The following is a 21613-nucleotide window of genomic DNA, read 5'->3' on the forward strand; positions in this document are numbered from 1 at the left end:
ACACTGTCGGGAGGTGGTGGGAACAGACCACTGAAATAATCTTTCCCGTCACCAAACAAACAAACAAGTAAATAATAACAAGCCCCGGAGGGGTTGGACCAGTAGCCAGAATTGCACCAGTATATGATCAAAAACATCCAGTTTCTAACAATACATATATTGTTTTATATACATATATATATATATATATATGGCATGTGAATTAACAGGAAAGTATGAGCCATACACCAGAAAAAAAGCAGGCAACAGAAACTGTCTGTGACAGCAACCAAATTTCAAATTTAAAAGAAAAAGGCTCCAAAGTAGCCATTATAAATATCTTCAAAGACTAAAGGAAACCATGATTAAAGAAGTAAGGGAATGTGTGATGACAATGTCACATCAAATAAAGAATATCAATAGATAGAAATTACAAAAAAGAACCAAAGGTATGCTGTGGAGTTGAAAAGTACAATAACTAAGAGAGGAGCTCAACAGCAGCTCTGAACCAGCAAAAGACAGAATTAGCAAACTTGAAGATAGGCTGAAGGAAATTACGCAATCCAAAAAACAGAGAGAAAAAAAGAATGAGAAAAAATGAACAGTTTCAGAGAAATGTGGAACACCATTTTGCTCATATGCATAATGGAAGGATCAAAAGGCGAGGATGGGGAGTTCCTTGGTGGCCCAGTGGTCAGGATTCTGGGCTTTCACTGCTGTGGCCCGGGGTTCAATCCCTGGTCGGGGAACTGAGATCCCACAAGTCATGTGTTGTGGCCAAAAAAGATTAAAAATAAAAATAAATAAAAGGAGAGGATGAAGAGAAAGGAGCAGAAAAAAATAGAGAGAGAAAGAAATAATGTCTGGGAATTCCCCAAGTTTACTGAAAAGCATTAATCTACCTATCCAGAAAGTTCAACAAACTTCAAAGAGGATAGGATAAATGCAAAGAGATCCACAAACAGACACATCACAGAAAAAGCTAAAAGCCAAAGGCAAGGAGAAAATCTTAAAAGCAGCAAAAGAAAAATAATTCATTACACATAAAGGAAGCCAAATAAAAATAATAGCCTACTTCTCATCAAAAACAATGGATGCGGGACTTCCCTGGTGGTGCAGTGGTTAAGAATCCGCCTGCGGGGCTTTCCTGGTGGCGCAGTGGTTGACAGTCCACCTGCTGATGCAGGGGACACAGGTTCGTGCCCTGGCCCGGGAGGATCCCACATGCCACGGAGCGGCTGGGCCCGTGAGCCATGGCTGCTGAGCCTGCGCGTCCGGAGCCTGTGCTCCGCGACGGGAGGGGCCACAGCAGTGGGAGGCCCACATACCGCAAAAAAAAAAATCCGCCTGCCAATGCAGGGGATATGGGTTCCAGCTCTGGTCCGAGAAGATCTCACATGCCGCGGAGCAACTAAGCCCGTGCGCCACAAAGACTGAGCCTGCGCTCTAGAGCCCGTGCTCCGCAATGAGAAGCCACCTCAATGAGAGGCCCGAGCACCACAACGAAGAGTAACCCCTGCTCGCCGCAACTAGAGAAAGCACTGGCGCAGCAACGATGACCCAGCGCAGCCAAAAATTAATTTTAAAAAAAAAGTGAAGGCAAAATAAACACTGAAAAATTAATTGCTAGTTGAAACACCTGATATTGATAAAAAGCACTAAAGGACATTCTTAAGGTTAGTAAGAGACCCCAGATAGTAATTTGAATCCATGTAAAAAAAAAATCTGTTCCTTTTTAAATAAATTCATTCATTCACTTAACAATATTTATAGAGTACCAACACTGAGCACTATTCTAGGTACCAGGGATTTAGCAGTGAACAAAACAGATCCCCTGCCCTTATGGATTAAATGATAGAATCCAGAAGGTGATTAAGTCCTTAAAAATAAAAAACAAGCAAAAAAAAAAAAAAAAAAGAAGTGATGTGTAATGAGGATGTAGGTGCCAGAAATGCAGTAGGCTTGCAGATTTCATTATCACATAGGGTAGTCTGGGAAAGGTCTCATTGATAAGGAGAAGTATGAGAAAAGACAAAATATTGGGAAACATGAGGGAGTTATCAAAGTGGATATCTGGGGGAAGAATATTCCAGACAGAGGTAAGAGCTAGAACAAAGGCCCTAAGACAGGGAAAACAAGGAGTGTTTGAGAAACAGCATGCAGTGTGGCTGAAGTGAAATGCCAAAGGAGATAGATGAAGGAGGAGATCCTAATGATAAGTGGAAGCCAGGTCATATAGGACCTTACTGACTCTTTTTTTTTTTTTTTTTTTTTTTTTGGCTGTGTTGGGTCTTCATTGTTGTGCGCGAGCTTTCTCTACTTGCAGAGAGCGGGGGCTACTCTTCGTTGAGGTGCACGGGCTTCTCGTTGCGGTGGCTTCTCTTGCTGCGGAGCATGGGCTCTAGGCACGTGGGCTTCAGTAGTTGCAGCATGTGGGCTCAGTAGTTGTGGCTCACGGGCTCTAGAGCACAGGCTCAGTAGTTGTGGCACACGGGCTTAGTTGCTCCACGGCATGTGGGATCTTCCCAGACCAGGGATCAAACCTGTGTCCCCTGCATTGGCAGGCGGATTCTCAACCACTGCACCACTAGGGAAGTCCTGGACCTTGCTGACTCTTGTGTTAACTTTGGCTTTCACACTAAATGAGAAATGGAGCTAAAACAGGGTTTTGAGCAGAGGAGTGAAATGATCTGGTTTACATTTTTTAAAGCTCTCTGGTTGCTACACTGAGAATAGACTGTAGACATGGTGATCTGTTATGAGGCTGTTGAGTCTCAGTACCTGCAGTGGAGTAGGGGTGAGAAATGATTAAATTTTGGACATATTTTGAAGGTAGAACCCACTGGATTTACCAATGGATATGGGGCATGAGAGGAATTATGGATGATTCAGAGTATTTTTTGGTCCAGGCAATGGAAATAATGGAGTTGCCTTCAACTGAGATGACAAAGGCTGTGGGAAGAGAAGGTTTTGGATGAGGTGACATTTAGAACCCAGTTTGGGTCATGGTAAGTTTCAGATCCCTTTCAAATTCTTAGAAGGGGACTTTGGGAGTTTGGGATGGACATGTATACACTGCTGTACTTAAAATAGATAACCAACAAGGACCTACTGTATAGCACAGGGGACGCTGCTCAATATTATACAGCAACCTAAATGGGAAAAGAATTTGAAAAAGAATAGATACGTGTATATGTATAACTGAATCACTTTGCTGTACACCTGAAACTAACACAACTTTGTTAATCAACTATGCTCCAATATAAAATATATTTTTTTTTAATTTCTCAAAACAAGATATACAAATGATCAATAGGCACATGAAAAGATGTTTGGCAAAATTAATCACCAGGGAAATGCAAATCAAAACCATAATGAGATATTATTTCACATCCATTAGGACAGCTATAATTTAAAAAATCAGATAATAACAAGTGTTAGGTTATGGAGAAATTAGAACCCATGCTCTGCTGACATGAATGTAAAATGGTTCAGCCACTTTGGAAAACAGTCTGGCAGTTCCTCAAAGGGTAAACATAGTCACCATATGACCCAGCAATTCCCCTCCTAAGTATATACCCAAGAGAAATAAAAACATCTGTCCACTGGGAATCCCCTGACGGTCCAGTGGTTAGGACTCCAAGCTTTCACTGCCATGGCCCGGGTTCAATCCCTGGTTGGGAAACTAAGATCCCACAAGCTGTGCAGTGTGGTCAAAATAATAATAATAATACTTTTTAAAAATTCTTTAAATAAATAAAATAAAATAAAAAATCTATCCACAAAAACCTGTACCATAGCAGCATTATTCATAACAGCCAAAAGGTAGAAACAACCCAAATATCCATCAACTGATGAGTGAATAAGCAAAATGTAGTGTGTCCATACAATAGAATATTATTCAGCCATAAAAAGGAATGAAGTTCTGATACATGCTACAACATGGATAAACCTGGAAAACATTATATTAAGTGAAATAAGCCAGTCACAAAGGACCACATATTATATGATTCCAATATGAAATGTCTAGAATAAGCAAATCTTTAGAGACAGAAAGTAGATTAGGGCTAGGGGAAATAGGAGGACAGGGGGACAATAGCTAATGTGTATTAGTTTTCTCTCTAAGGTGACAGAAATATTCTAAAATGGACTCCAGTGATGGTTGCACGTATCTGTGAATATAGTAATAACCATTAAATTGTACATTTTAAATGGGTACATTATATGGTATGTGAATTATATCCCAATAAAGCTATTTTTTTAAAAACTGGTGGGTTCGACCAGGGCCAGGCAAACTTTTTCTGTAAAGGGCCAGACAGTAAATATTTTAGACTTGGTGAGCCATACAGTCTGTTACAACTACTCGACTCAACTCTGCTCTTCTGTGAAAGTAGCCATGGACAAGATGTAGATGAATAAGAGTGGCTCTGTGCCAATTAATCTTTACTTATGGACACTGAAATTTGAATTTCATACAGATTTCACATGTCACAAAATTCTTCTTTGGATTCTTCTCCCAGCTATTTAAAGATGTAAAAGCTATTCTTGGGAGATTGGGATTGACATATATACACTAATATGTATAAAATAGATAAGTAATAAGAACCTGCTGTATAAAAAAATAAATAAAATAAAATTCAAAAAAATAATAAAATTTAAAAAAATAAAAAATAAAATAAAAGCTATTCTTAGTTTGTGGACTCTATAAAAAACAGGAAGAGGGCCATATTTTGCTGACCCTGGACTAAATGCACCTAATCCTCCCTCCATTATGGCTTCAAGTACTAAGGAAATCTCTCTTCCTTACAATCCCCACGAACAAGAGTCAGTTTTGATTCCCCTTTCAGTTTTTCCCCCACACTCACTACCATTCCTATGCATGGCTTTCCAACACCCTGGGAAATACAAAACCAGCCGAGTACTCAACAGCAGGAAAACCTCCTGGACTCCATTTCCAAAATAGAACATCAACTTGGTAAGAGTTGAGGGCTCACCATGTGTTCCTTATAAATGCCACTCACCTTTGGGCACTGAGTGGATAGACGAAAAGGCTTGGGAACAGAGAATATAAGAGAGTAAGGCAAACTCATGCCTCCTCTTTAAGAACATTCTGGCTCCTAATCAACTCTAAGAGGGAGAATTTAGGCTTATGTGTCAAAGAGCAATATAAAAAAAAAAAATCCTTCAGAGCAAAATCTCATTTTAGAGCATGACAGTACCACAAGAGAAGGCAGAAGGGATGAGTGAAGACATGAAGCCTCTATTAAGAGGCATTTGTTCATTCATTTGCCCAACCGGCATCTTCTGAGTAGTGACTATGTGGCATGTCCTATGCTGGTATCTGAGGACACAGAGGTTAATCAGACATATTGAAAGCACCTGGGTGAGTCAGATATATGGGGGAAAGTCAGTCCCTGAAGGCAAGAACCACTGTCCTATGTGGAGGAAAGGGCTATGGCTCAATCCCAAAGACAGAGCCCAGAAACACTTTCTCCAATCCTCTCAACCCCACACTGCCTGAGACCTCACAGAATTTTCCACTCTGAACTAATCAGGGAACTTGCTCACCACCCAGAGATATCAGAAGACTGGTGAAGGGACATACAGGAAAAAACCTCACCGATACAGACTCGAATCCCATCTCTGCCACTTACTCACCACATCACTTTAAGCCTGTAAAATGCAGACTACCTCACAGTTACAATGTGGAGACAATGAGATCATGTAAGGCACAGTCCCTCACAGTACCTGTATGTAGAAGGTGCTTCAGGAATGTTTGACTATTCTGAACCTGGGTCACTTGGCAAGAGGGGTCACACTGTGGAAAATGACGTATCCTGAGTGAACCAGCTCTGAGTCCCAGCAGCTTCTAAGCCTCTCCTTCTCAAGATGCAGGGCTGCTAGGTGAAAGAGGGCCTGGTTCTTACCCGATCATGCCATGCTGCTGAGGTGCATGCCTACCTGACCTACACCCGGGAGGGCCTGAGGCTGCTGGGCACTGAGGGCAGAAGAGGACAAGCTGGGTAACAACTGCTACTATTGAAATGTTCATACAGAGTTATGGTTTACAAAGGCTTCTTTACATCCATTATCTTATTTGAGCCTTACACCAGCCGTCAAAGGGATGTTTTACCGGTATCGCTATCTCGTAGATGAAGAAACTCTTCTCTAGACATCTCCCTACTTGATGTCTCCCAAACTTGCCCTTTTCTTTTTTTGCCTCCTGCCTTTACTCATAAAGTTAATCTTTCCTGGAATGCTCCTCCTTCTTTCTTCATTGGTAAACCCTGCTCCCCTTTGAAAAACCAAGTTCCAGTTTTACCTGCTTGGCAAGGCCTGCTCCTGACATGCCTTCAGTCAGAATTAGAGCCATCTCCGTTTAAAATCCTTCTAGCTCATCATCTTTGGGATAAAATCCAAGTTTCTCAGTATGGCAAGGATCTGGCTTATGCCTGCCTCTCCAACCTCATTTCCAACCTCTCCCTCCCTGCCCCACCATTACCTTCTATGCTCAAAGTAAAACAACCACTGATTCACAGATCCCAAAGGGACATCATACTCATTCCTCCACTTGCTATACCATTCTCTTCCCAAGGTTAACTCCTATTCATCTCAGGCATCACCTCTTCTGTGTCGTCTTTCCTGGCACCCTAGGATGGGTTAAATTCCCTCTTCTGTACTTACAGAGCATGCAGTGCTCATCTCTCGTCACAATACCTGTTAGGATTGAACATGTGTGTCTTTCTGCCCCTCACTAATTCGTGAGCTCTTTGCAGGTAGAAAATTTGTCTTCCTTATTAGTCTTTGCATACCCAACATCCAGCACAGACCAGACACTAAATATGTTTAGAGAAGGAAGACAGATATAAGGGGATGGAGAACACGAGGACAAATAAGGGGTGGTGGTGGTCATGGATCCTCAAGTGAATCAGACATTGCATTGGAAACCAATTGTTTCTAATGCCATTAAGTACACTGAATGTGATGCACATGCAGATACAGACATGCACTGAGAGAGTGGCATAAATATAGATACATACAGACAAACAAACACAAACACCAGCTAGGTCTGAAGACAAGCAGGATCTTGGGAGCCAGTGGCTGATTCTTCCTTAGACAGGAAGATCCAGAAGCTTACTTAATCCAAAGACAGCAGATCTTTTCTCTCTCTGCTGGCTTGACCATTTCTGGCCATAGATGACCCTTGCGTTCTGCCTACCACTTTGTAGGGCCCAGATCCTGCCTAGACTAACAGCAGCCTTGGACTCCTGATTATACTTCCTGGCTCTGTTTCTGTCCCCAGGACCTGCACACTGTACAGCACTGTAACCTTTCACTCCTACTCTTCTCCTTGACCTTTGACCTGGCTCATGGGCCTTCTCTCAGCTCCTACTTCCTTGGCTCAGCGTTCCTCCCCTCCTCTGCTTCTTATGCACACAGACACACCTAAATACAGAAGGGCAGGGCTTCCCTGGTGGCGCAGTGGTTAAGAGTCCACCTGTCGGTCCAGGGGACACGGGTTCGTGCCCCAGTCCAGGAAGATCCCACATGCCACGGAGCGGCTAGGCCTGTGAGCCACGGCCACTGAGCCTGCGTGTCCGGAGCCTGTGCTCCGCAACGGGAGAGGCCACAACAGTAAGAGGCCTGCGTACAGCAAAAAATAAACAAACAAACAAACAAACAAATACAGAAAGGCACAAAATGACGTATACACACACACAAAGAAACAAACACAAAGGCACATATAGACATACACACATATAGACACACACACACACACACAGAAACCTTACAAGTACAACTAATCCCTGCCATTAACAGGATTGCCATCCAGAATAGACAAAGCAGACTCACCAACAAAGAGGGGAGGAAGGAAAACAACAGTCTGCTTAGTGAGAAAGAATTGCCCTATCTGTCAAAGCAAACCACCGTCTGGGTTTTCCTGGAAACATGAGTGAAACCATCTGGGGGAGCTGCTGCTTCACCCTGTATCTGGCTAAGGCACTAGGACAGATTGCGAACGATGCTTACTCCCTCTGATGTGTAGCTCAGCTTGTCTAGCAACCAGTACCCTTCCCTGAGTGCTGGCTGACAATGTGTCTTCTGCTACACCAGCACATGTTAGACTACCTCACCCCTATTCCCCTTGAAACTCCCACAGTCTCCTCTGCGCACCACCATTACAGCCCTGAAGATGTGCTGTTGTCACTGCCAGTTTACGTATCTGCCTCTCTCACTAGCCTAAGGGCTTATGAATGGCAAAGAGCACCTTACTTTCATCTCTATTCTATTCTACAGATGAGGAAAGTGAGCCTCCGAATTACTTGGCCCTATAGCTAGTACGTTGCCGAGCTTGCATCTGAACTCAGGTCAGACTCTAAAGCTCATGCTTAGACTTTTAAAAGTCAATTTCCAGATACTTTATTCTAAGAAACTCACAAAATGCCAGGAAGCCCTCCTAGAAGTTAGGGCTGAATGCCTGAGGAAGGCCACAGAACTTGGACTCACTGGGGTTGCAGCCCGGAAGCTGACTATGAGGCACCCCTGGTGAGTGAATGCTACAGCCATCCATAATTAAGTATTTACACGGAAAAATGGGGATAGGTCATTTCCCTAGCCTAAAGAGCACGTTTTACCTGAAGGATGATCTCTCATGGTATCAGTCATCTCTGTTCTGTCCAAAGGGTCTGAGCAGACTTCAATCTGTGCTTTGTCTGAATTAAGGGCAGGGGGTCAGAATGTTCCGCAAGGCAGGAGATAAGATGGTGACTGCACCAGGAGATAGGCAGGGAGCTAGAAGGCAAAAAAACAGCGAAGTGCCTCCAAACTGTAACAGTCCTTTAGGTCAAAGAAGAGTTATTGCAGCAGCAGAAATGTATACATCGAAACCCATGCTGAGGTTATTTGAATAATTGTGTGCAAGTTTTTTTCTGCCCTACTTTTCATATAGTAAACTTAAAAAAGCGAAACAAAACAAAACAAAACAAAACTCTAGGCTGTCAAAGCTGTTCAAAGAGGAAACAAGGAAAATCCATGCTCAGGGACCAAGGGGAGAACTCTGCTTCTGAGGGGCCAGCATGGTAGCAGTACTAGATATCAGAGGAAGGCCCTGAGCACAAGGCAAACCCAGGAAACATAAAACTGGGGCTAATTCCGTTGGATTCAGGTCCCTGGTGTGTGGGTGAGAGAGAATCACCACCTGGCTCTCCCTTAGCTTCCCCAGAAGTGACAACTATAAAAAAAGAGAAAGAAGGGAGGGAGGAAGGGAGGGAGGGAGGGAGGGAGGGAGGGAGAGAGGGAGGGAGGGAGGGGGGAAGGAAGGAAGGGAGGGAAGGAGGGGGGAAGGAAGGGAGGGAGGGAGGGAGGAGGGAGGAGAAAGAAATTCTCCCAAAGGCTGTTCAGTCTGGTGTCCTCAAAAGCCATCTACACCTGCCCAGAAACAGAGGGAAAGTAGCTGTCAGTTAGCTAACCAGGGATCTCTGCTTCCAGAAACCATGGTAATTCAGACTTAGAAGCACCTCTTCATATCTGTCAAAGTAAGGAGTGGGGGAAATGGAGATAGAAGTCAACATGGTTTTCAATGTGTTTTCTACAGAGCACTAGGGATTCTTATGGATTGGACTACAGAAAGGCAAGTGGAAGGTGATCACTGCTCCAACCAATGTAGTGACACTTTTACTTTTTTAACATCTTCATTGAGATATAATGCACATACCATCTTACCGTACAGCTCAAGGGTTTTTAGCATAATCACAGAGGTGTACAATCACCACAAGTCTGAAACATTTTCATCAGCCTGAGGCAGATGTGAGTTGCAGTAACCCAAAAAAATGGATAACTGTGAGCTAATTCAGTCTCAGTTTCCTTATCAGTTATATGGAAAAATCACTATGTACCCCACAGTAGACGTTTCTTGTAAAGATGACATGAGCGATTGTACGTAGAAGCACCCAGCACAGGCCTAGCACATTACAGGCGGGTAGGAGTAGAAGAAGTAGTAAGTAATACTACTACTGGGAACTAAGCCACAGGCTGGGGACTCTCTATGCACAAGTTCATTTCATCTGTGCCATAACCTTTCAAGGTAAGGATTACTGTCCCCATTTGACAGTGAGGAAATGAAGCTCACAGAGTTTAACAAACTTCCCGAGGTCATACAACTATTAACTGTACACCTAAAACCCTCATCTTTCTTGCTCCAATGCCTGTGCGTGCCTTTGCTCAGTCACACAGCCTTTCAGCAGTCTTAGCAGCGTCTTTTCCTTTCTTCAACACCCCTCTTGTATGTTTTTCTCTGTCTTTCCTAATATTTTAACTATAGTGATTTTACCTCCATCCAGATTCTGTATATGATTCATAGCACAGGGCAGAGGGATAGGGAAGCGGTCACAAAGGAGGTCAGACACACACATCATACACAAACGTCTGGAGCCCAGACTCTAGCAACTTCTAGAAACAGCCCACCATTGACTCAGCTGCTATCCTGGCCAGGAACTCACAAGTCAAAAGCACCCTGTCCTCCATACCATTGACCAACCAACTCTATACTCTTGCTCTGCCCTAGTGAAACAATTTAAGGAGCACACAGAGATAAGACAGGATCTTTGCTTTCAAATACGAAAAGATGTAACTCATCACCTTTGTGTGCAAGGCCCTGCAACAAGCACTGTGGGAGAAGCAGTGATGAATGAGACCTGGTTCCTGCTCCTGGGAGGCACTCACAGTCTGGTAGGACAGACAAGGATGCACCCAACTAATTACAATATGGAGCAAAGCAATATGCCAGATGAGGGCTTCATGCCAAGTACTCTGGAGCATGGGAGAGGAAGGATTACTTCCCACTGTAGGGGAACAAACAAGATTTCTTGGAGGCAACATTTAATCTAGGGCCAGTAGTTCTCAACCAGGAGCAATTCTATTGCCCAGGGCGACTGACAAGTGGCAATAAAAAAAGTTTGGTTGTCACAACTTGGGTGGTGTGGGGCGTGGGATGGCTGCTAGTAGCCTCTAGTGTAGAAAGGCTAGGGATGGTGCTAAACATCCTACAGTCTGGCCCAAAACGTCAGCAGTGCTGAGGCTGAGAAACCCTGATTAGGCCTTGGAGGACAAGTAGAATTTTTACAGGCAAAAATGGGAAACAGAGTGATGCCAGGATGAGGGTTTATCTGGAGCAAAGGCACAGTGATGAGATATTAAGAGCATGTTTGAGATGGCTGCAGCATAGAGTAAGGGAATGCAGGGCAACAAGAACTAGTCAGGCGAGCTAAAGTCAGACTGCAGGAACCCTGGCGGGCAGGTCAGAGTTTAGATTAGTTTAGTAAGTGAAGGTAATTCACTCTTACAGTTTCATCATCTCTAAAACAGAGTTAATAACACCGAGTTCAGAGAGTGGTTGAGAAGTAAATGAAACTGCATATATACTCAGCTGGCACAGGACTTATTACATGGTAGGAATGTTACTTTTCCACCACACTCCCTTTAAAAGGTAGGACTAACGATCAGAGTCGTGCTTTAGCAATTCCAGTATTAGTGCAAAAAGACAAACTTATAGGCAACAATACAACCAAAATCATTGGGGTACAAAGCAAGACATTCTAAGTGCTAAACGACTGATGTAGACTGTGCTACAGGAGTTAGTACTGAGATGAGAGAGATCAGTGGGGGAAGAAAGCCAGGCAAGGTTCATGAAAAGTGAAGCTGGGGCATTCCAGAGGACACCTAAGACCAATACAGACAGAGCCAGGGGTTGGAGGGAGGGATATAAAAAGTTAATTCCCAGAAAGGAGAACTATCTGAGCAAAGAAAGGCACCTGGAATAAACATGGAATGACTATGACCCAAAGAAGGACAAAAGTCAGATCAGAGTGGTAGGAGGTATGTCTAGAGAGACTTACAGGCTAAGGCCAGGGAATTCCCTGGTGGTCCAGTGGTTAGGACTTGGCACTTTCACTGCCATGGCCCGGCTTCAATCCCTGGCCAGGGAACTAAGATCCCACAGGCCGCACAGCATAGCCAAAGGGAAAAAAAACAAAAACAAAAAACGGCTAAGGCCAGATTTGAAGGGATGGTGTGCCAGGCACAGGAAGTCAGATGGAATAAGAAAAATAAATTAAAATGTAACTTAGGAAGATCACTGGAAGCATGTACACGTGCTGGTGAAGGAGAAACTAGAGGCAATGGAATACTGGGGGGTGTCTACAGCTATCTGGATACAAAGAAATGAAGCCACAAGCCTCAGGAGGGAATAACAATCATTGTTAGTCATGATGATAACTTCTGAGCATAATGCAGCTACTTATCTTCGTCCAAATTAACCCATGCTGGCCACAGCACTGGCTACGTGTGAGAAGCTCTTAGGGCCCTATATACTGCCCCTCCAGCCCAATTCCTACTGGCCCTCTGGCTACTGCAAGTGGAACCGCCGGCTGCACCCCTTAGGGTTGTTTCCCCAGCCCTGATTCCACCTGGTGCCAGAGTCCATCCTTCCTCAACCCTCACAGCCTCCCAGGACCTAGCATGCTTCTTGGTGGAACAATTTTAAAAAGGTAAAAAACAAGTCAACCTGCACCATGCTAAATTCAAGCAGACCTGATGACACTACTACAGCATGGCCTTGTTCAAAATCCTCTCGCCTTCCGGATGGGTAGGGGAAAATCAGAAGTTTTCACCTAGACCTTTTTTAAAATAAAGGCATAGGCAGGAGGCTGAGTGAGCTAACAGAGAAGTTGTGGCCCCTAGAAACGTGTGACCCTGCTCTATCACGCGCCATTTCCCTTAACATCAGTTACTCGGGTGAAGACAGAACTAGCTCCTGCAGGGTCCTGGCCCTAGCCCTGTCAGCCAAGCTGCTGGGGGTGGCTCCCAGAGTGAACACTGCGGTGCCCTGGGATGATGAGAGAGCTGATTTGGAATTCTTGCGATACAAGCCAGCCTCACTATCTGTACCATCACGCTGAGGGAGGAAAAAACATGAATTTAGAACCTATCATGTGCCAGCCCTTGTGCTTGGGGCTTTGAATACATTAAATTCTTACAACAACCCTGCAAAGAGTTACCCTCCTCAAATAGCTGAATAATTGAGGCTCAGAGAGGTGAAGTTACTTGCCTGTATGTCACATAGCCAGTAAGTGGCAAAGCCAGGTTTTGAACACAGGCCTATGTCTATCAAAATGTAGGTATTTTCTGATGAGAACAACAATAATAATAACAACAAAAACTAACTTTTATTGAGCCTGTTCTATATGCCAGGCATTGTACTAAGTGCTTTATATGCATTATTTCATTTAATCTTCACAACAACTTTATGAGGTACCTACTATTATCACTCCACTTTTTTTTTTTTTAACATCTTTACTGGAGTATAATTGCTTTACAATGGTGTGTTAGTTTCTGCTGTATAACAAAGTGAATCAGCTATACATATACATATATCCCCATATCTCCTCCCTCTTGTGTCTCCCTCCCACCCTCCCTATCCCACCCCTCTAGGTGGACACAAAGCACGAGCTGATCTCCCTGTGCTATGCGGCTGCTTCCCACTAGCTATCTATTTTACATTAGGTAGTGTATATATGTCAATGCCACTCTCTCACTTCTTCCCAGCTTACCCTTCCCCCTCCCACTGTCCTCAAGTCCATTCTCTATGCCTGCATCTTTATTCCTGTCCTGCCCCTAGGTTCTTCAGAACCATGTTTTTTTTTCTTTTTTTAGATTCCATATATATGTGTTAGCATACGGTATTTGTTTCTCTCTTTCTGACTTACTTCACTCTGTATGACAGACTCTAGGTCCATCCACCTCACTACAAATAACTCAATTTCATTTCTTTTTATGGCTGAGCAATATTCCATTGTATATACGTGCCACATCTTCTTTATCCATTCATCTGTCAGTGGACATTTAGGTTGGTTGCATGTCCTGGCTATTGTAAATAGTGCTGCAATGAACATTGTGGTACATGACTCTTTTTGAACTATGGTTTTCTCAGGGTATATGCCCAGTAGTGGGAATGCTGGGTCGTATGGTAGTTCTATTTTTAGTTTTTTAAAGAACCTCCATACTGTTCTCCATAGTGGCTGTATCAATTTACATTCCCACCAACAGTGCAAGAGAGGTTCCCTTTTCTCCACACCCTCTCCAGCATTTAGTGTTTGTAGATTTTTTGATGATGGCCATTCTGACTGGTGTGAGGTGATACCTCATTGTAGTTTTGATTTGCAGTTCTCTAATGATTAGTGATGTTGAGCATCCTTTCATGTGTTTGTTGGCAATCTGTATATCTTCTTTGGAGAAATATCTATCTCGGCCTTCTGCCCATTTTTGGATTGGGTTGTTTGTTTTTTTGTTATTGAGCTGCATGAACTGCTTGTATATTTTGGAGATTAAATCTTTGTCAGTTGCTTCGTTTACAAATATTTTCTCCCATTCTGAGGGTTGTCTTTTCATCTTCTTTATGGTTTCCTTTGCTGTGCAAAAGATTTTAAGTTTCATTAGGTCCCATTTATTTATTTTTGTTTTTATTTCCATTTTTCTAGGAGGTGGGTCAAAACAGATCTTGCTGTGATTTATGTCATAGAGTGTTCTGCCTATGTTTTCCTCTAAGAGTTTTATAGTGTCTGGCCTTACATTTAGGTCTTTAATCCATTTTGAGTTTATTTTTGTGCATGGTGTTAGGGAGTGTTCTAATTTCATTCTTTTACATGTAGCTGTCCAGTTTTCCCAGCACCTCTTACTGAAGAAGCTGTCTTTTCTCCACTGTATATTCTTGCCTCCTTTATCAAAAATAAGTTGACCATATGTGTGTGGGTTTATCTCTGGACTTTCATTCCTGTTCCACTGATCTATGTTTCTGTTTTTGTGTCAGTACCATGCTATCTTGATGACTGTAGCTTTGTACTATAGTCTGTAGTATAGTACATATAGAAGTATGTACTACAGTCTGATTCCTCCAGCCCCATTCCTCTTTCTCAAGATTGCTTTGGCTATTCGGGGTCTTTTGTGTTTCCATACAAATTGTGAAATTTTTTGTTCTAGTTCTGCGAAAAATGCCAGTGGTAGTTTGATAGGGATTGCATTGAATCTGTAGATTGCTTTGGGTAGTATAGTCATTTTCACAATGTTGATTCTTCCAATCCAAGAACATGGTATCGCTCTCTATCTGTCTGTATCATCTTTAATTTCTTTCATCAGTGTCTTATAGTTTTCTGCATATAGGTCTTTTGTCTCCTTAGGTAGGTTTATTCCTAGGTATTTTATTCTTTTTGTTGCAATGGTAAATGGGTATCACTCCACTTCCAATAAGGAAACTGAGGCTTAAAGAGATTAAGTAGCTTCTCAAAGTTTCCACAGCTGGTAAAGGGAGAGCCAGGTTTAAACCTGGGTCTGTGTGACTCTGCAGCACAAGCTTTTAACCCTGTGCTATTCTACACCAGACACCACAGACACTAACCGAAGGTTAAGTATATTTTGCAGCTTCCCAGGCTCATACTAACGTACCCATCTCCACCCCGCAAAATGTGTGATCACACCCTTGCATAAGACTCCCATCTCAGCCTGACAACATGCTTGCTACAGTGATATTGGTCAGTCATTCCACACACGAACATTAAAATACAATTGTCAGGGACTTCCCTGGTGGCGCAGTGGTTAGGAATCTGCCTGCCAGTGTATGGTACACGGGTTCGAGCCCTGGTCCAGGAAGATCCCACATGCCACGGAGCAGTTAAGTCCATATGCCACAACTACTGAGCCTGCACTCGAGAGCCCGTGAGCCACAACACTGAAGCCTGTGTGCCTAGAGTCTGTGCTCCGCAACAAGAGAAGCCACCACAATGAGAAGCCCGCGCACCACAACGAAGAGTAGCCCCTGCTCGCCACAACTAGAGGAAGCCCGCGTGCAGCAATGAAGACCCAGTGCAGCCAAAAATAAATAAATTAATTTAAAAATAGATATACAATCGTCAGATGTAGGTAGCTTTCCTGGAAATATAGAGGAAACAGAAAGGTGGCAATGAGTAGCGTTCACTGAGCCTGAATTGTGTGTCAATGCTATTCTGGGAACATTTTTCTTAATTAACATATGATGAAATTAACTGTGGTGGAGGGCACAGGGGGAATATGGTCCTATGAGTTTTAGTACCTATGTAGATTCTTATAACTGCTCCACAATCCAGACATGAGACAGTTCCATTACCAAAAAACACTCCCTCATGCTGTCCCTTTGTAATCAAACCCTCCTCACACCCCTAACCCTTGGTAACCACTGATCTGGCCTCCATCCCTATAGATTTGCCTTTCTTAGAATGTCATTAGATGTTATCATATAGTATGTAACTATCTGAGATGGTTTCCTTCACTCAGAGTAACGCCTTTGAGATTCATCTATGCCGTGTACATCAGTAGCTCATTCCTCTTATTGCTGAGTAGTTTTCCATAGTTTGTTTTATCCACTCACACACTGAAGGACATCTGATTTGTGTCCAGTTTTTGGTGATAATGAGTAAAGCTGCTATAAACATTTGTGTACAGGTTTTAATACAAATATAAATTTTCTTTTATCTATAGGGGTAAATACCTAGAAGTAGAACTGCTGAGATACGTATTAAATTGTGTTCAGCTTTATAAGAAACTCTGTAAGAGTTCTAGTGGCTCTTCCTCCTCACATGGTATTTGGTTTTGACTACTTTTTAATTTTACCCATCCAAAAATAGTGATATCTCATTGTGGGGTTTTTTTTTTTGGCTGCACCAGGTCTTAGTTGCGGCATGCGGGATCTTTAGTTGTGGCATGCAAACTTTTAGTTGAGGCATGCATGAGGGATCTAGTTCCCCAGCCAAGGATCGAACCCAGGCCCCCTGCATTGGGAGCACAGAGTCTTACTCACTGGACCACCAAGGAAGTCCCTCAATGTGGTTTTAATTTTTACGTCCCTACTAGCTAATGATATTGAGCATTTTTTCATATGCTTATTTGCCATGCATATATCTTCTCTGATGAAGTGTCTGCTCAAATCTTGTCTCATTTTTTATTGAGTTGCTTGTTTTCTATTGATGAGTTTTGAGAGTTCTTTATTTGGACTGGGAACTTTTAACAGCACTTTTCTCACTTAATCCTGATAGCAACGCTGCAAGAGTAGGAATCATTAACCACCATTTTACCCTAAGAAAACCAAAGGGAAGTCACTAAACTACTATAACCTGATCACAGTTCTGCCTAATTTCAAAGTTTACTTATCACTTAATCAACTATGACATACGTATTACTAGAATGCAAGCTCTGTTAAAGCAGGGATCTTATCTGCTTTGTTCATCATGGAATCTATAGCCCTACAACAGTGCCTCACACATAACAGGTATTCAATAAGAATTTGTTTAATGGCTGAACAAATGTCCTTTATTTTCCTTGTAGGCTCCACAGAAGAAAATAAAACTGCTCTCAAACTGTCTGGTCCAATCAAGGACAACAGTGGTTTTAGGAAGGCTCTTGTCTGCCCACCTCAGACTATCAGGACAGGCTGAAGTGCCATCCCACTGCTGCAAATCCTTTGCCCAGAGGCAGTATCCCCACCAGAGGTCTCAGTAGAACACAGGTCATGAATTCCCACACTGCCAGGCTGGTAGAACTCCCTGTCAGCTTTGCAAGGAGGACACCAGCACCAATAGTGCCATCTTGCTCATCTGAAGGGCCCACAGTCCATAGCCTCTGCTACCTAGGACAAAAGCATGCAAAGATGACACTTGAGAAGTCAAATTGGCTTCCCCCCACACAAATGACTATATATTTTCTATAAAATGGCTGCTGAGTCTCAGTTTACCAAAAGTCTAATTTCATAGCTTACAGCGGAGATAGAAAGATCAGAAATGAGAATGAATCAAAGAAGAGATAGAAAACTATAAAAAGAAATCACAACAATGCATACAGGAATGTAAGCACTGGGGTAACAGTGCAAGAGGCCCTGAAGACATGCTTTGAATAATCCAAAGAAAGTAACAATCTGTTCACAGTAATCTGTAAGAAGGAAAACTTACTTCGAAAATGGCTAAAATTTTTAAATATCTAGAAATGAGGTTATAGTTCAGTTATCTGAAAAACTTACTGATATGAGGCTGAATAAATGAGGCCTTAATAGAGTATCCCAGCAGACTTCTACTAGGGTCCTTGGGTAATCAGCAATTCTTTTAAGTGGGACATAAAAATCTCAGGTCCTTGATGGCCAGCACAACCAGGGTTTCATCTCTGGTGTCTCAGCATCCATAATCCAATATTCCAAGCTCTGAGCTGCCCACCCAATGGTCTAGTTAGATCATGAACTCCATATATATTGAGACTGACTTAAACACATACACTTTGCTACCATGACTTTCTCTTTCAAAGAGAAAGTAGGTTGTGAATGATCATGAGACCCCAGAATGGCAGGCCCCTCTGCCCACCAGAGGCCTAGAGTGTAGGGAGAGCAGCTGAAGCCAAGGCAGGCAGAAGCTACACTGAAAAAGAACAGCTCACCACTGGCACAGGGAAAAGCAGGGTGACAGCTTTTGTGTTATTTTAGAACAGTTTGTGCTGATGAGCTTTTTGTTGTGGTACATTCCTCTAAAAAGAACATTTTCTTCCTCCCTTCATTGACGAAGTAATTCAGCAGAAAGTGAAAAAAGAAGGAGGAGCGGATGACAAAGATATCCAGGAATTTGTGGATCTTGGATCGTATCACCTTCTTGACTGTGGTGCCACGCATCTCCCAGTCCTGTGGTCAGGAAACCTCTAGGCCTCCCTCACCACCAGGAACATGTTTCTATTCCCAGCACAGACAAATAAAATGTGGGTCCTTTGAGGGTCAGTGACACATCTAGATGTGACCAAAAGTTCAGATAGTTTCATCATGGCTGTTGGCCTTGCTTAAGAACCTACAGCTGCCAGGTTCAGCAAGTATACATATCTCAGCCTGGTTGCCTGGGTCCCCTTTCCTTGCCAGGCTTTTGTCCTGCAGTTTTCTCCCACAGTCACTCTGTGTGACCAAACCTACCCTCCACGCTTCTTACTAGCTCCACATCTTTGCTCACACTGCTTCCTGCTGCTCAGGCTGCCCCACCCCTTCCACTCTCTCCCAATTCTACGTTTCCTCCAGGAAGTCTATTTCTCTCCTCTTATAAGTTCCTTAGACATTATCTAGTTCAACCTGATACAAGGATCCCCTCTGCTGACCAATCAGTGGAGTGCTGTGTTCTACTTTCCCATCTTCAGCGACAGGGAGTTCACTACCTACCAAGGAAGCTTCTTCTATGACGAGAGAGCGCTGTGAGGCGATTCTTTATTCCAGAAGAATATGCCTATATTTTACTTTCCCCACGGTGGTCCTGGTTCTGCCCTTAGCATAAGAGAAACAATACTGCAGTACTTAACAGCATAGGCTTTGAAATCAGATCTGTTCTCCTACCCAGCGTGTCCTTGAACAAAATGCTTAACCTTTCCAAAGTTCCAGTCCTTGAAGGTAATACCAACTTCCTAAGGCTATTAACAAAGTTAAAAAAGTAACTATGCAAAGAGCTTAACACTGTGCCTGGCACAGAGTAAGGATTTCATTGTTATCATCGTCATCATTTAAGTCTGATTCCTCTACTTCTATTGCATTTGAAGATAGAAATTGTATTATCTGAATCTTTTCTTTTCCAGGCTAAAGTTTCTTCACTAGACTGTATATTATATGAGGACAGATGTATCTCTATGTAATTATGTGTATTTGCTGCCACATCCCCACGTCTAGAACAGTGCCTGGCACACATATAATAGACAGTTATAAACACTGAATTGTATTGAATGCTGTCCGTTTCAGAGTTTCCATACCCTTCATCATTCATGTCACTCCTCTCTTTCACTGTTTCAAATGTTTTTGGCAACGTGAAATCCAAAGTTGAATTCACAACTTAAAGGTGGGCTAACCAGAGGAGGAGAGACTAGATTAGCCCCTCCCTCATGACATACACCATATTGCTACTAAAAGCTGGCATAACTTGCCAGCTTCACCCCATTGCTGGCTCAGGTGGAGCTTGAAAACAACTGAAACTTTTCAATCTTTTCACACATGATGACTTTGTGCTCTGGGCTCTGTGAAATTGGAGCTGCAGTCATGCCAAACGGTAAAACAATAACAGAGCTTTTTCCACCTAGAGATTCCTCTCGCTCTTACTATCTGGACCACTCAACTGGCTCCCAGCAACTGCAGCCTGGAATTCAGAATGATCTTTCTAGGAACCTTTGTTTCTTCCTCACAAATAGAGTATACGCTTCCAAAGGGCAAGATCTGACTGTCTTGCCTTCTCTTCCACATGCCAGCACAGGGCTGAGCACAGAGTAAGGCCAGATGGATGCCCTCCATCTACAGCAGGATTACAGTAAGGATTCAGGGAAACTGTACAGACGAGCCTCAGGGCTCCCTCTCCTCTCAAACAGCACAGCTCGGTCGGTGTTGTGCTTCTAGCCGGTAGGCAAACAGGAGCCAGTCCAGGCACAGGCACAGATGTAAGGCCTGCACTCTGGCAGGCCGGCTCCTAGAGGCTGCTCTGCTGAGAATCACCTTCCCTGATAGGGATGCATTCCTAGAGGACAAGCCAATATCAAGAATACCACTCCTCAGGGAACAGCCTGTCTAGACAGCTTCAGGGACGAGAGCCACACAGGGTGAGGGAGCTCACCTCATCACTTTCTTCCACATCCACGTCACCATTGGCATCATCATCCATCAGCTTGTGGATGCTGCGGACTGCATCAAAGCTGAGCTTCTCATCCTCACTGTGGCACAGGGGCTTGTCAATCCGGCAAAACTCTGTACAGGAAAAGCAAGAGACAACATTACTGGGGGTGGCCACCCAGCTCTATTACCTACCTGTCTCACAGTCCCTGGCTTCTAGCACCTGACTCCTCACACAGCCACTTAACAGACTATTTGTACAGTGATAAAAGTATTTCATATTAACTGTCTTCCCTATTTAGGGTCAATGCTTTATTATCCGAATAGTTCCTTGGCAGGGAAGTCAAGCATAGGACTAGGAATACACTGGGATCTACACAAAGAACATGAATAAATAACTCACAAGGAAAAAAAATACAAGTGAGAGAAAATACAAATAGCTGATGAACACAGGAAAAGGTCTCACTAGTAATCAAAGAAATACATATTCAAATGAAACATCGTTTTTAGTCAATAAATAAATGTGAATTAATACAATCTTTCTAGAAATAGGAAAACAGGCCATTTGTTCCAAGGCCAGAGTACTACATAGTTTTCCTTTTTGTTCACTTTGTCACTGCCTGTACATATAATGCCAGCCACGGGCTAATTGAGGAAACCCTTCACATCTTATGCCTTCTCCAGGACAGCTACATTCAGCAAGTATCTGTTAGACATCTAAGGTCCTGAGCACATCTGACACAACAGCTGGAGGTCTGGAGTGAAACTTCCTCCACCCACCACCATACAGTCATACAGCAATAAAACCAGCACAAGAGCCTAGCCCACCCAGTCTCTTTCATGACACCTAATCCTCTCTTATGAACCAGGAAAACACCTAGCCTGATCAAGGCACATAGCAGAAAGAGCCTGGAATCTAGTCGTAGCTCTACCATGTGGCTCTAAGGAGGTCAC

At 43.2% G+C, this 21613-nt stretch overlaps 1 protein-coding gene across 3 annotated transcripts in view; it reads right to left on the reverse strand.

Moving 5' to 3' along the window:
• The window catches only part of STIM1 (stromal interaction molecule 1), a 188764-nt gene that overhangs the window by 61602 nt on the left and 105549 nt on the right, over nt 1–21613 (reverse strand). For all 3 annotated transcript variants that reach the window (XM_081239482.1, XM_081239481.1, XM_081239483.1), the window contains exon 2: nt 20664–20794. In XM_081239482.1, the coding sequence (XP_081095608.1) occupies nt 20664–20794 (131 nt within the window). The remainder of the gene's footprint in view (nt 1–20663; nt 20795–21613) is intronic.

Source organism: Mesoplodon bidens (assembly GCF_964165515.1).
Source record: "Mesoplodon bidens genome assembly, chromosome: 7".
NCBI lineage: Eukaryota > Metazoa > Chordata > Mammalia > Artiodactyla > Ziphiidae > Mesoplodon > Mesoplodon bidens.